This window comes from Camelus ferus, chromosome 14 (genome assembly GCF_009834535.1).
Source record: "Camelus ferus isolate YT-003-E chromosome 14, BCGSAC_Cfer_1.0, whole genome shotgun sequence".
Classification (NCBI taxonomy): Eukaryota; Metazoa; Chordata; class Mammalia; order Artiodactyla; family Camelidae; genus Camelus; species Camelus ferus.
Genome location: NC_045709.1, coordinates 6767154 through 6782820, shown reverse-complemented (window position 1 = coordinate 6782820; position 15667 = coordinate 6767154). Strand labels below are relative to the sequence as shown.

General features: G+C 42.0%; 1 protein-coding gene across 4 annotated transcripts in view; it reads right to left on the bottom strand.

The window, feature by feature from the left end:
• Window positions 1-1311: 1311 nt before the first annotated feature.
• Window positions 1312-15667, bottom strand: part of SLC25A30 (solute carrier family 25 member 30) — a 40690-nt gene continuing 26334 nt past the window's right edge. The window contains exons 2-10 of one of the 4 annotated variants that reach the window (XM_032496123.1): window positions 14729-14850; window positions 13429-13576; window positions 10322-10416; window positions 9242-9327; window positions 7532-7627; window positions 6742-6866; window positions 6439-6577; window positions 5059-5139; window positions 1312-4067 (exon numbers count right to left, since the gene is read on the bottom strand). In XM_032496123.1, the coding sequence (XP_032352014.1) occupies window positions 4026-4067; window positions 5059-5139; window positions 6439-6577; window positions 6742-6866; window positions 7532-7627; window positions 9242-9327; window positions 10322-10416; window positions 13429-13576; window positions 14729-14792 (876 nt within the window). In that variant the 5' untranslated portion in view covers window positions 14793-14850 and the 3' untranslated portion in view covers window positions 1312-4025. Of the gene's footprint in view, window positions 4068-4173; window positions 4384-5058; window positions 5140-6438; window positions 6578-6741; window positions 6867-7531; window positions 7628-9241; window positions 9328-10321; window positions 10417-13428; window positions 13577-14728; window positions 14851-15667 lie in introns of those variants that run through there. The other 3 variants (XM_014561471.2, XM_032496122.1, XM_032496121.1) reach the window with 3 other exon arrangements.

Below are 15667 nucleotides of genomic sequence, written 5' to 3'. Positions count from 1 at the left end.
AGAAAAAAAAATTTTTAAACACACACACACACACACACAATAAAAAACTGAAGTTTCCCAGAGAAGGAATTCTGGCTTAGACTAACAGAAATCCTGCCTGGGGTCCATCTGCTGGCCTCCCCTACTGTGCCACAGATTTAGGACTTGCCAGCCTCCCACAAATCACATGAGCCTATTCCTTAAAATAAATCATGTATGTGGGCACACACACACACACACACGTCCCATTGGTCTGTTTCTCTGCAGAACTCTTAATACACACCCTTTAAATCCATTCCCTACTTATATATATGTTTATGTTTTTTTTCCCTAAGAAATGAGTCATAATATACCTAAGAGTGTGCATCTTAACTTTTTCCTACAACATATTGTGGACATCCTTCCACATCAGCAGGCTGAGACATAACTCCTTCTCATAAGCCACATGATAAGCCACTGTATGATTATTTTAGTAAGGGACTTACAGACATAGGTAGTTTCCAGTGTTTTGCTCTTGGTTCCATTATTTGCATCCAGCTTTCAAGAAACATATTTACCCCCTGCCTTTGTCTTACATTCTCATGCTTTACTTCGAGGATAGATCTATTTGTAATCCACCAGAAATTTACCCTGTCAGATTTTCTCAGCTGCTCATTTAAAAATAAATAGCCTGCATTTCATGCCAAATATGTCTAACAGGTGCCCTGATCCAAGGGAGAGGACAGTTCCAGGCATTTAAGGTCCACCAGCAGCCAGCTGCTCTGACCTTCACATGAACTCAATCATGCATGGCTGTCATTTGATCTCTTTGGTAGGAGGACTGAGACTTTTTCCTCAGTTCTGTTTTCTCAATAAACCACTGTATTTAATTCAAATGTTAAGACAGGCTCCTACAAAGTATTTTTAAGTTAAAAAAAAAATGAACGAGGTTTGTGTATTGTCCACTGGTTGTTTTATACCCAACCAGAGGCATCTCTGCCTGGCCCACAGTGAACCCCGGATCCCAGCTCCTGCCTCTAACCAACGCCAAACACTGGAAGGAGGAGCTTCAAAAGCAGTGATGTCATCACACTGGTGTTCCAGTCTCCAAGGTGCCTTGCCAAGCGAGCCCACAAACCGAATTCACTGGCCTCTACTGAGCTGCAGTGTTTCACCGAATGGGAGGCCACACAGACATTCAGGTAATTAGTAAGACAACCCCAACAACCTCTCTAAGCAGAGAGAAATGTCTGCAGCCACTTTCACGAATGCTATTTCTGCTCCAGCCTTCTGGACGCTTTGGAGCTTGTCTCTGTTTAAACGTTTCTATTTATCTGAAATAACCACACATCATTTTTATTATTATATATTACTCCAGTTTATTAAATAATGAAACCAGATTTATGCCACATATTCCAACAATGTTTAAAGAGCTCAAAATATAAAAGCTTATGAAAACTTTCAGTCTTTATATAATATACATTATTTCTAGCGCATGAATAAATATGGCGAACAGGAGCCATTTTTTATACCACAATCAGCAAAACTTAGCATCAGTGATTACACAAATCCACAAGCAAACAAACAAAATATATACTTTCTTCATTTTGGTTATAAAAGCTAAAACTCCCTTTGCCACATGTAACCAATAACCAGTGTGGGGGGGATGGAGGACTTAGTTCCTCAAGTTCTTTCTTGGTTAGAAGCTTCATCAACTGCATTACTCTTTCAGGAAGTAGAAAAACCGAAACAGGTTAAGACCTTGTTCTATTTAATAAATCTACACTGAAGAAATACTACATTTTTGTCTTAAAAGCGTACTTACGTTTAACAGTGAGGTTTGATTTTCTTTTCATCCCGGTATGAACATGTACATATTTGTTATTGTATTATTTGTTTTTTTTTTAAATTTTGATGGGGGGACATAATTAGGTTTATTTATTTTTAGAGGCGGTACAGGGGACTGAACCCAGGACCTCATGCATGCCAAGCATGCACTCTATCACTTGAGCTATACCCCTCCCCCAGAACATGTACATATTTGAATAAATTGATATAATAAATATTGCATGACAAGATTTACATGGTTTTCATAATGAACTTGCTTCTACCATCTTAGGAATTATACATATACTTAAACTGTTTTCTACATTAAAAAAAAAGAGTGGTTCATAAAACATAATCCTTTGAACTCAAAGAAACTCAAAGATGAAAGCCTTTCTATGGAAAGCCCTTATCGTATCAATGGAATGTTCTGGTAAGAAGAAACTCTCTAAAGACAGGGTTCAGTACGAGGGGCAAGGTCTGAATAGGGTCATCTCTCCGGCATCACTTCCAGAGCAGGTCAGGGAGAACTGGACTCCCACCTGACTCTTGAAGTAATCGATACCTCCATGCCCCCTTCAGTCCCCTCCTTTCTTATCTTAGCTCTTACCTTTGCAACTAAAATTCTGCTTCACAAAATCTTTTGTCAAAGTCAACATAAACAAAGAGCGGAAGGTGAAGTGGGAGGAAAACTGCCCAATCCCCAAGAAAGACTCACGAGCCTTCTATTCTACTTCGAGGGAGGAAGCAGCCCGGGGGCTGGACCGACTGGGAATCGCACACACTGTGGAAGCATCTGTCACGGAGCCCCAGTTAGGATGTATCTGATGTCACTCTCAAAGGGCAGAACTGAAGGTACCCAAGTAGATATTTTAACCTATTCATATTCCCTTTCCTGGGGCTGTCTTCTAGAAGTGAAAAGGTCGTGGGGCTCTCAGAGTCACCTTCTATTTTGAAAAAGAGTAAGATGATGAGCACGAAGGATATCCTGTCTTTAGAAGAAAAGAAGGAAGATGTTATATGCCTCTGATCAGACTCGAGAAACAGGCACGTGAAAGAAATTGCTCTTCAAATTTCAAGCAAGAACTTTCCATCCAAACTGATTAGGAAGTCCAAGACAGGAAATGTTTCAACAAACATGACCAGAGCTAAAGCAAAAACTGGGAAATCTGGAAAAATCAACTCTGATTCACTTGCAACATTTTGCTAAGGAAAACGCTGTAAAACCTTAACCTCTTTCTTTCACCAGGCTTTTAACAAAGGGCCTCACTCAGGAGAAGCCCATAATAGAACAACCTCTTCTGTACACACGGACATCGTCTTCTGGGATGACGGCTGTATGACAGCATGACGTAAGCACACCTACCCTACAAGTCAAGTGGTACCAACTACTGTTTTCTTTACTTGACCCTCAGCATCAACAGATGTTATTATCCTCATTTGACAGACTGGGAAATAGAAACTTTGTTAAAATCATAGAGCAAATTACTGACATTACCTAAGACAGAACCCAAGTTGCTTAAAAACACCACCCACCAACACCGATTTGCCAACTTCAAAGCCAACCTATCTCACCATCACGAGTTTAGATATTAAAATACTTCATAACAATTCCTCACAAAGGTTGAGTTGTCAAAGGCTTAAAAATCACTTATTATAAGTGAGAGATCCTGCCCAAATAGGAAATTATCAAGCAGTGCAATATTCCAGGGATCTATTTCCTGCACTGTTTTTACCCGGAGTTGAAAAGCCAGGTCTCCACGTGTGACGGTTCTTCAGCTGACACGAAGTCACAGACCCCCAGTGTTTCCCGAACAGTAACACCCTCTTGGGGGGTCTCCTCCGCGGCTCTGGAGAGCCTCTTTCGAACACTCTGGTGGTCTCAGCAGCGCGCTGAGATGCATCAGGAGTTACTCCCCCCTGAAGAAAATAGCACACAGTTCCTGATCTTCATATAAGTTTTCTTCAGCAAGAAACATGCATTTCATGTTATCCTTGAGGTCGAAGGGCACTTGAATGGTAAGGACTAGTGTTTGGATGTTACTGTTTATGCCATTAAACGTTTGATACAGAGTATCTGATGCCAAGACACCGCAATTCGAGCTAACCCAGTCTTCACCTGTTGCTCACGCCTCAGAACCTGTGAGGAGCTAAGCAGTGAGAAGCGGTGGGAAAACAAGGAAGCTTTGCTATTTCAGAAGTGAGCATTGTCAGAGGGATGTCTCTCATGCAGTCATGACTTGTCACAAATCCAATTTCTTCAACTGCTCGTATGTCACGAAGAACTGCAGGCATTGGTTAAGGCTGACAAAGACAATACCATCTTAACCCTGATGCATCAAAACAGACCCACAGATGGCTCACCTATGAACAAATAGGTCTGGACAGACCACACACCGTGGACATGATTAAACAGGAGAGGCTCCACCTTCAACCACCCCAAAAGACCTCCCCGTTAGCCTTCCCAAGGTTGGCTTAGAAGAGACAGACCACAGCCAAGATACATAAATCCCCTGCATCAACTCTGAAAGCTTCTTCTAAGATTACATCCACACTGCTAGCTCTTCTGACTTCTGGGAATACTTTACAGAACAGGGAATTCTGTGAGAGAGAGAAACAAAGCAAGTCTGAGAAGCTCTCCTCCAGGGTTTCCACTAGGCAAGCGTCCACGGGAGGGAGGCGCAGATAAATAAGGATGGTGCAAACCAACATCCCCTACTTTATAATTCTGCCCTTTTTTTTTTTTTAATTTTTTAAACTAGGAATTGAACCCAGGACCTCGTGCATGCTAAGCATGCGCTCTACCACTGAGCTATATCCACCCCTCTGGCCTTTTCATTTCTAATAAACTGCTACTTCCTTCCTGCCTCCCACTTTGGCTCATCAGCCAAAAGGTTCTGGAGCTGATTCCCGTCTATCCTTAGGCACTGTCTAAAATAAGCATTCTACAACACTGCTGCCAAACTACATCCTTCTCAAGGGTGGCTAGGGATTAAACAAAACAAAACAAACTTTGTCTCTGAAATCAGCTTCTAGAGCAGAGTCTAAAAGGTTTTATTGATATCACTGCCTTTCAATAATACCATCACTAAACCAAGATTCACAATGCCTAGCAGAGACATTTTACCTCCTAAAAAAGAAACTGAGAAGTTATTTCTTGAATCAGAGGAACTCAAAAGAGTAAGAGCCTACGTCTAAATTATAACATGATAGTTTATACAAACAACATTCTTTAGTTCTATCTTTTTTCAGATCCACTGCAACAGAAAAGGATACAATAATATTCCAAGGACCGAGTCTCAACCAATTTGGCCAAAACCCTTTATATAGAGCAAAAAAACCTTCATTCTTCCACGTCTGTTATAAGGGAGAGGGGGAAAAAAAGTTAACTTCCAACTTTCCAATTACGTCAAATATGCACTAATAATCAGCAGCCATACTGGAATGATCTATTTTTCTTAAAAACAAAATTCTGTTTGGAAAGACTCTGTAAGAAATCATTGCCCTCTGCCTCTTTTTGTTCTTTAAAACCTTCTGCATAGGTAAAGACTAAGGCTCTGTGTCAAACCACCCCGCACCCAAAGCAAACAGCAGTTAAATGAATAAGAAATGAGATGTAATTCCAACCTAGAGTCTCCTGCCTCCTGCCATGTGGGCTCACAAACAGGTTGGAAATAAAAAAGGGAGGCAATGGTGGTAAACACACATAGTTCAGAGCACCACGATTTCATGTTACTGGATGGACAAAATCAAGTATCTTTGCTTCATTAAAGCAATATTTAAATTCTAAGGATGTGCCAGAATTATGCCGAAAAACAGCAACCACAAAAGTGGTCCCTCGTCTTTGGCTGCCAGCAATCCAGGAGGGGAGACGGTCACAAACTTTCACCTGCTCACAAACAGTGGGGCCCAGTTATTTAAACTGAGAATTATGGTTGAGATTCGTGTGTTCCTTTGAGAGACGTCTGAATGAAGGAGATGCCTTCCAGTCTGACTCGATAGGAAGGTGATATATTGAACTTTCACTTCCAAATATTCATCTAAATTTTGTATTTATAAAAATTAGCCCCAGTGTGGCAAAAACTCTGTACCATCTCAGGGCTTTAAAGCATCACTCAGTTATATTAGCCCTCAAAATTTAGTTACTTCTTCAGTTAAGTACACATAAATAAAATATATTAACAATATATATATATGGGGGGATAGTTTCATTGATTGAAGCAATCCACTAGAATGTTGAAGATGAAAATAAATGTGCTTATTTTGCCAAAGTGTCCCTTATTATTATACTAACAAGGCTTTAGCATTGTTATAAAAGTTTATACTATACTTATTACTATAAATGTACAAAATGTTTTTACTTAACATTATTCCAGGTGCTATGCTAACTATTTTGTTGTATTATCTCAATTATTTTTACAATAATTCTGTGATATAGCTGCTATTATTGTCCCATTTCACTTACGAGGAAATTTCAGTGTAGAGTCCATACCTTGACCAAAGCCACACAATTTCTAGTGACAGAGCTGTGGGTTTGTTTTGCTCTGAACCCTTGTGTTTTTAAGTCATGCTAAGAAACACTTCTGAGGGCAGCAGGGAAGCTAATGAGCCCCGAAAGGAATTCACAGCCAGGTACAGATGGATGTGCACACTCACCTGTAACAAGCAATCCAGGGTACCTGTGTAGCCAGGGCACCTGCTGTCGCGAAGGACTCTCTGATTCATCATACGTGTTCTCACAACATCCACAGGGTTTGAGGCCAGGGCCCCGGCCAGCCCACAGGTGAAGCTCGAGCTATGAAGAAAAGACCATTAGGAAAACAACTTCTGTATCACAATTTCTCAAACCTGAGAATACTTTTATAATGAACTTCCTTTAAAATGTCTATAAACTAGTAGCTTATTTCCACCTGAACTCGTGCATACCTATATTAACTTTTTAAAAAACCATGAACATACAGGAAATGGGTATACACGGTGTCTCCCATCAGGCCCGAGAGAATGAGGTGTTTCTTGGTGAGGTCGTAGACTGGCAGCTCCACGCCAACGACGATAGCAGCCCTCTGAGCTGTCAGGGACACACCCTGGGCGAAAATATGAAAAGCAAAGATTCAGATCTCTCTCCTCCACAGACTAAGGCCAATTTGTATGTTTTCCCGTTGGTAGGTAGAAGTGCAGAGGGGCAGAGCAGAAAAACCCGGGGACTAAGAAGTCAGAAGCTCCAAAGTCTAATTCTGATTCTGGCACTAACTGTACGACCTTGACCGGGACGAGTCCCCTCTCAGAGCCTTGGGTTTCCTTGTACCAGAGGACTGTACTGGGTGACCTTCAGGCTCTGGTCCATGAACTGACAGTCACCGGAATACTAGGAAATAGCATTCCATCCCAGGGCTTGCCTAGTAACACAGCCTTCACCTGAGAGCCATGAGGTTTCCTACCACACAGACCAAAAAATCCAACATAACACTGACCTAGAAACCCCTTATCCATAAGAACTAAAAAGAAAAAAGTACTCAACCTTCACAGAATTTCTTACATGTGAATTATTCAAAAGGCACTTTAAAATCATGACATATTCCTTATATTTCCATTTTACAGATTAAGGAAATGAAGGAAAAAGCTATCTTTCAGGGCAGATGTCACGCTTCTTCCCTTACTCCATCATGTCATTTGGATTAAATAAAATAGTGGAAATAGAAAAATAAATTCAAAAAAAGGGGGAAGAACTAAGTCCATTTTTCAAGCTTACCTTCCATAGCCCTCTTGTTCCCTCTTGCTGGTAAATGTTAATGAAGTTGCCGATCATTCCTCCTTGAAGGGTGCTGTTTTGTGCTTGCATCCGTATCTAGAGAGTATTTTAAATACTAACGTGAGAAACTAGAACATTTCTCCCCAAATGCAGACTTTTAAAGAGCGCTCAATCTACTGTTTAATAACCATTAAAAGAAAAAAAGTACAATATAAGTATCACTATAATGTTAGCTAGTTTAAAATGTCCTCAGTAGACTAAAAATGTATAAGGATTGGTTCTTAGGCACTTTGGAATCAACAAAAAGCATCTAGGAGCATCCAGAGTCTTGCATATAGTAGCTTCTTAAGAATCAAAAAGAAATTATTATTTTTTAAAATACTCTCTTAAAAAGGAAAGAATATGGCATATTTCCCTCCAGGTTACTAAGTAGGAGAGAGAGAATATGATGGTAATTCTAGAGATTTAATGGAGTTAGTGAGTATCCAGTGTACCTGGCAACACTAAACATGGGCAAGCACATTTCTTAAATTAGTTACTTCAAGCCACTATTATTTCCGACCAGCCAAATCAAAAGGTATGCAGCTGCGCTGGCCACAGGATGGCCACGTGATGCCCGTCACTCTTGAACTTACAAATAAACTTTAAAACAGCCATGGAATTCACATGACCAAGATCCCAACATAAAAATAACGTTTGATGTAGCACTCTGCATTTTTAAGAATGAAAAGGGACATCCCACTAAAAAACTGGTGCTCTATTTTGGTTTCGGGAGCACATGCATTACCCCCAATTCTAAAGGGCACTGTTGTTGCCACGTTAATGTGGGAAAATAAAACAAAATGCAGGAGCTGCCTTTCCGTAGCCTTGATGTACATTTAAGAGATTCATAGGAGTGTGGATATTTTCTCTAGCAATCTTACCCCAACACAGGGTAAACTCGTGGCAAAAGGACCTGTTGTTTCTCATCGCACATGCAGTACCTTCACCGTGTGTGACTGTAGTGCGCCCAACACCCTGCTGCAGACAATTCTGATGCTTGTCCGAATCTCCTACTAGACTGAAGGCTGCAGGCAGGGTCCTTGCTTTACTCATTTTTGGATTCTAAGTATTTAGCACATTAGTCCAAAGTAGAAGCACATGTTCAAACAGTTACTCACACCTAATTTTGATTTTCTTTAATTAGTTAGTCCCTTGCTGTATTGCAAAAAGGATTTAAGGAGGCTGTATCCCTGGTACTGTTGACAAGATCATCTAATGTGTTATGTCTAATTGTGCTTAAGTATTTTCATTACTATTTCCTGAAATCAAATGAATGGGTAACATAATGCCTGCAGAAACAGTCGGCAATGAGCTGCCTAGCCTTGTGTAGAACTTGCAGCCCATCTATTTTAATGAACCCATAAAACGAGAGATTTTCAATGAAAAATGAAAATCAAATGCATCTAAGCCTCAATTTTTTTTTTCTGGTTAATCACCAAAACCTCCAGCATCACCAAAGTCTCCAAAAATGGGCTCTACTTGGGAGCTTATCTGTCTCAGTGGGAAATCCATCTAGCGCGTGACTCTAAGTTAGAGTCTTCATGGCACTTAAATCATAAACAGATTCACACATACATAGCAGTTATATTCACAGGTTTTCATTATCTGAACGTTGGTCTCAATAAGAAAATGCAGAATGTGTCTATAAGATACAGACAGCACGCTTACTTTCAAAACATCAGTTGGATTAGCAATGCTTGAGGATATGACTCCGGAGAGAATTCCACATAACACATTTATCAGAAGGGTTTCATCTGTAATCAAAGACATTATTATTTGACTTTTCATACATACAGAGCTCTTCTTCATGTGGGTAACTCAGATACTGGTGCAATTCATTTACATACCACTTGTTCATTTAAGAGAATACAGAAATGTGATTCTTTCTGAATCAAGTAATTTTAAAAGGATTAGGAAGTTTGCTCAGCAAAACTTCTTGATATTTAAGAAGGCATGTGATATCATGCAGAGTGAGTGACCATCTACGAATTCACTTTTGGGCATAAATGCAGACCACTGTTGTGACTATGATGAGGCAGTACACCGACTGGTGGGAGAATAAAAGATACCCTCTTATGAGACAATGTGGAGATAACATTTTAAAGCACATCATGTATATTTAATTCGAAATACAGCAAAGCACTTCCACGGCATCTTTGCTCCTATTCATCACTCTCATGGAGTAGTGACTGGTGCTCACCACATTGAAAAAAAAAAAAAAAAAGATAGAAACTTCTATAAATTAAAGCAAAGTCGAAGAATCAACCAGCAATAGAATAGTAGAACTCAGGGTTCTTAATACTAAGAAATGCATTTGCTGCTTTCCTAAAAAATACATGATCATTCTCATGACTTTAGAAATTTTTCAGTGGGCTACAACTCTAAGAACATACACTCGAGTCTGGACATTGTGGAGATTAAGGACAACTCATTAAGATGTAAGATTGCTCCGTTTAACTGTTATTCCCCTAAATTCAGCTGATAAATAACTGACTTGCTGCAAGCATAATTCATTTAGACTTTATACCTAGAGTTCTCCTCCAAAGTGGTAAAGTCACAAATAAGAAGATCAATCCAGGAGGTGGGGGATAGCTCAAAGGTAGAGCACATGCTTAGAATCGCACGAGGTCCTGGGTCCAATCTCCAGTACCTCTATTTAAAAAAAGAAAACTTGCTCCAAAACCACTTGAATGAAAAGATAAGCAACCCGCCTCCTGTCCACAAGTGGAAGAAAGATTCCCCGCTCACCTTCCGGGTGCTCAACAAATAGCCGCTTCAGGCTCTGGTAAGTGCCTATCTTGATGGTGCCATAGGAAGCCTGGCGTAACATCGCGGGGGCAATCCTGCCAAACCAATGTACAATGAGACAGAGACGTTCTAGAAAATCACTTAAAATCCTCCAGAAGACCCACGCAGGAGATGCAATCACGTATCTGCCTTCCACAATCAAGCTACACTAAAACAGACTTCTTAGATTTCAAAATCCAACAAAAATACAGGAGATTATCAGTTCACTAAGTGAAAGCTCAGCCCCTCCTATTTATCCTCAGTGAACACGTCAGTGAACAAGTTCATCCATAACCAGACAGCTTTCCTTTCTCAGCACAAAGCGCCTGGTGAAGTCTGGCCTCTGTAAGCATCAGTCACTCCTCCAGGGTTGCTCTGGAGCTCATCTCCTATCTCCTGGGGGCCCTGTTCCAGTTATTTCCTCTCCCTCTGGGCCCCTCTCTGACCCCAGGGCCACCCTGTGCACTCACACTCCCCAGCTCTCCTGCTGCACCCCCACCTCCTTCTTGACGGCAATCTGGTTTCCCTCCGCCCCTTCCATCAAAACTCCCCTCACCACAAGGGGCCCAAGTGACATCTCTGTTGCTAAATTAGATGAGTTTTCCATCAGCATCTCTGCAGTACTTGCTGTCATTCTTTGTCCTGCTTGCAGCCTTCTCCTCCTTGAGCTACTTCCCCCGTCACTTCCCCGTCCAACTCCTCTCTCTGCAGCACCCAACCTCTGCCCTCAGGGGTGCCCTGGAATTCTATCCTTCCTCTCTTCTCTCCTCGCTCCACACGCTCCCAGAGGAGCTCATCTACTCCCACGGCTTCAACTGTCTAATGACTGACGGTTCCTAAATTCAAGTTGCCAATACTGACTGATCCAAAGATGCATTTCCAGCTGCTTCCCAGATTTCTCAACTCACACGTCCACCAGATAGATCAAGTGCTCCACATTGAACTAATTATCTTCCCTCTCCAGACAATCCCCTCTTCTCTTCTGTGTCCTGGACCAGAGGATGGAACCTCAATCAGCACACTGGCCAGAACCAGAAAATGAGACATTAGCTTTAGCCTGTCTCCTCCTTCCCCAGCCACCTCCACTTCGCACATAAGGTTACATATGACGTCGATTCTCTGCCCTAAAGAGCCTTCCAGCCTGTCTTCTTTTTCTCCATCCCCCAGACAAACCTCAGGTTGGATCCTTGTCTCTATGTCCTCCGTGTCGGCCTGCTTCCACTGTCACTGTCTCTAACTCTTTCCCCCCACGGCAGGCAGGCACCTTTTACAGTGGAAACCTGGTTGTGTCAGTCCCTCTCCTCATAACCCTTTAAGGGGCTTTTGTCTGCCACAGTCACGTGCTGACAGGTACCAGGCAGATGCTGCGAGTCCATGAAGGAGGCTGGGTCTAACTGCACACCTACGCTACGTGAGCACCAAGGGTTTGGATAAGCCAAAGAAAGCATCCTTAACACTGGTTACTATTGCCATAAGTGAACAAATGTGAGCCCAGATGGTGGGTTTTCCTGAGAAGATGGAATTCCAGGTTTTCATGTTCAACTTCTCATATTTAAAACACTGGCTCTGTTGAAAGACAAAAACCTTTGGGATCCGTAGTTGGGAGGGCTGTGAGGCCTGGTTTGGGACCTGTAGTGTCCCGGACAAAATCAAGATGCTTAGCATGGCCTGAGGCCTGTCTGGGTCCTGACCACTTGTTACCACTCCAACTCCATCTCCTGCTACACAGTAACTCCTATGCTACAGACACACTGAATCACTTGCAGTTCCTAGAATGGACCATGTTCTCTTGCACATACTACTTGCTCTTAATGAACAGAGTTCCCCTTTAACCTCACCTGGCTAATTCGTCTTGGTCCTTTCAAGATCAGATCCACCACCTTTCCAGCAAACCGGTCCCCTCTCGTCCCCACAGCTTGGGACTGGCACCTTGTCTCTACCAGACTCTGGTACTCAGCAGACTCCACTGGAATCCCTGTTTGCACATCCGCAGCCCCACTAAACAACAGTTCCTTCAGGACAGGGTGCTGCTGCTGATTCCCATGTGTGCTCCCAGATCCATCCTCGCCCTTCTCTGTCCTGCTGTATGCCCGGCAAGGCTGGTGCCATGGACCACATCACCCTGGTTCCCCTGCCAGCTGACTTCCTGGTGGATTTGGCCAGTAGAAGATGGGAAGGAGGTGGGGGAGGGAGGAGAAAGAAGCACAGGTATTTCTTCCTCTCCCTGGGCACTGGCAAAGCATCCTCGACAACTACCGTTGGCTCCTTCAAGGCTCCAGCCCAAGTAGGTTCTGCTAACACCATTCTTGCCCCTGTCCCTGTGGTCCTAGCATTGGTAACAAGTTCTCACTTTGCTAGTTTCTAGGGACCTCAAAATCCTTCATTTATTCCCTTAACCCTTGAGTAGCCCTTCATTAATCTCTCATTTAAAATTCTGTTTCCTGCAGGGACTCTGACTGACAATAGGCAAGCCCTGCCTTATTCACTTTCCTAACCAGTGCTTGCAGCACACTGTTCTTTGAATGTTGGGTTAAAAAGTTGTTCACTGAAACTCTTACCCATGGAGAATACAATATCATTTTCATTACGGCAAAAACTTCAGTAATTCACAATAACCAACGAAAACTTCAGTAATTCAGAATAACCAAGGGGAAGGGCTACTTTCGGAGTGAAAAACCAGTATTACAGAATGTTTTAAAACAAATGTAAATTTTGTATTATTCTATTTGAATATAATAAAAAGTCTCACCACAACATTCACTACGTAAAACATATATATAGAAAATAATCAGTATCTTGTAGTAACCTATAATACAAAGAATATGAAAACAAATATACGTATGTTTATGTATGACTAAACTATTACCCTGTGCACCAGAAATTGACAGAACATTGTAAACTGACTACACTTCAATTAAAAACAAAAGAAGTTGAAGAGAAAACTCAACTATGGTACTTGCTCTTTTAAAATACCCCCCAAACCTGTACTTTTTCTCTATGAAGTCTGTGTGAAGTCTGTTCATTTGAAAGGTCAACAGTGAAATACAAACACACGAAGGTCTACTCACCCCGAATACAGTGCTTTCAGGCCTTCTTCTCTGCCTATCCTCACCAGCGCATGCAGCATTCCTCGATATCTGATCTCTTTAAAGTTTGCATCGTTCTTCTGGCCTTGAATCTGGAGCCGTGTCTTGGTCAGATCAATTGGAAATGTACCTTAAAATTTTAAAGAAGGAAATGTTTCACTTAATAAAAAGAAATTCCACTCAATAAAGGATACATAGCAATATATTATTAAGGAAACATTCAGCCTATAATGTAAACTAAGAAATAGAACTAAGAAATGGCTGATAATTTGCAATCTTTTTTCTATTAAAAGAGGAACCAAATGATTTAAAAAAAAAAAAAACCCTTTTTTAAAATGAGTGTATTTTCTTTTCTGTACATTTTTACTAATGTCCCATCTTAATTTTACATAGGACTTGAGGAGGCTGTACTGCTGTCAAAAGTAGGGACGTGGAATGATTTACACAAACAGGAAATCTATTTAAAAACGTTAAGTTCCTATTTTTAATGTATGCGACAACTAATACTTGGTTCAATATGAATGAAGAGAGATAAATGTATTTTCTAAAGGAGTTTCTCACTCTGTGGGTTACAGCCTGAAAGTGAATCTGTTAATGCAGGTAAAAATGTTTAATACAGTACCTGAGATAGTCCATCCACATATATATAAACCCCTACTCAGTAACCTGTGTGGGTGGGAAAGCCCACCCAAGGCGGGAGCCTAAGCGGGCAGGCAGGGATGGGTGTTAATGTACCCCAACCTCTTGCCCGGTCGGTCCTCAGGGGCAGCCTCTGCCCCAGAACAGCAGTGGCCCAGACCAGCACCTGACACGATCTCAATCAATATCTGTCCAATAAGTGATTCTGAGAGTAAACAAGGAACAAACAGGATCTGCTGTGGCCCGGAGCAGACGAGGAAGTCACAAATAGGATATGGACAATGAGCTGAGCTAGAACACGATGACAGTCCCTGGACTCGAGCAGGGAGGCCTTGGAGCTCCTCAAACCTCTTCAGCAGCGGGATGAGTTAATCGTGGCAGGGGGGACGAGGAAAACGGGGACAGATCGATCCATAAAACCTCCGTTTGAACACCAGGTTCAACTTTCTCCCCAGTGAACTCTGAACCCTCAGCTGCTGATAAACAGCCCAAATGACTCTTTTTGTCTTACAATTTGACTTCTGAGACTAAGTGTTTCATAATTTCGCTTTCGGTGCTTGTACTGCACTCCCATCAAACACCACATCGCGACCGAAAGTTTGAAGCCTCCCGACGCGCGGCGGCCGGGCGGCGGGCTGCTTACCGCACTCGGCCGTGACCGAGGCCAGGCCCCCGTACACGAAGGGCTTCCAGTTCAGCGCCGACATGCTCACCGCCGTCCCTCCTCCTCTGCTTCAGAGACGCATAGCCCCCCGCACGATTCTTCTGGACACAAAAGCAAGAGGTTTCAAGGTTGTCATTTCTCACACGGGCACTTTCTTCTTTCACGGTGTGTTTTATTTGGAGACTGCAACCAGATGCTATGGCTGAATCCCCCACAATACCCAAGGTGAGCCTCACCTTATAAAGCCCAGCACCCCATCCCCTAAACCCCAAATCAGCAACTATTATTCTCACTTTATCAACTGCCTTAATTCTCACCCAGGCCTCAAATTAATCCAATACACTTATGTCTTGATATACATGTAAGTGTTTAGTGTATGTAGTCCAATGCAGGCCATGTTCTCAGGGTCTATGTTATCTGAGATCTGTCCTTCCTCACTCCATAAATATTTCCTGTTTGTCACTGTCTTAGTGAGTCCCTCTCAGGAGACACTGGAGTCCTTCAGATTCACAGGAGCAGAAAAATAATGCAACCCAGTGTCACAAGTTAAAATGATAATTACTTACAATGACCAAAATATATCTCTAGTTTCTAAGTGTTAGCTCTCTTCTCTTAGCCATGTTAACAGCTGTGAGGCAGTTTTGGATGAAGAGGCAGACCCTGGGGTCAGAGCCACACCTCCTCCTTCCTAGTAGAATTCCTGTTAACCTCCAGGTTTTTTCCATCATCATCATCATCACCATCATCAAAGAGGCGGATACAGCCAATTAGAGGTAGAGTCTATACTCACTAAGTTAAATAAAATGCTTAGCTTTTAGGCCTATTGTGGAGATTAAATATATATATATTTTAAACTAGCACTAAAAAAGACACTCCCAAATGTTGCCTTCCATCCCCCCCTTCCCTTTTTAGGTCCTC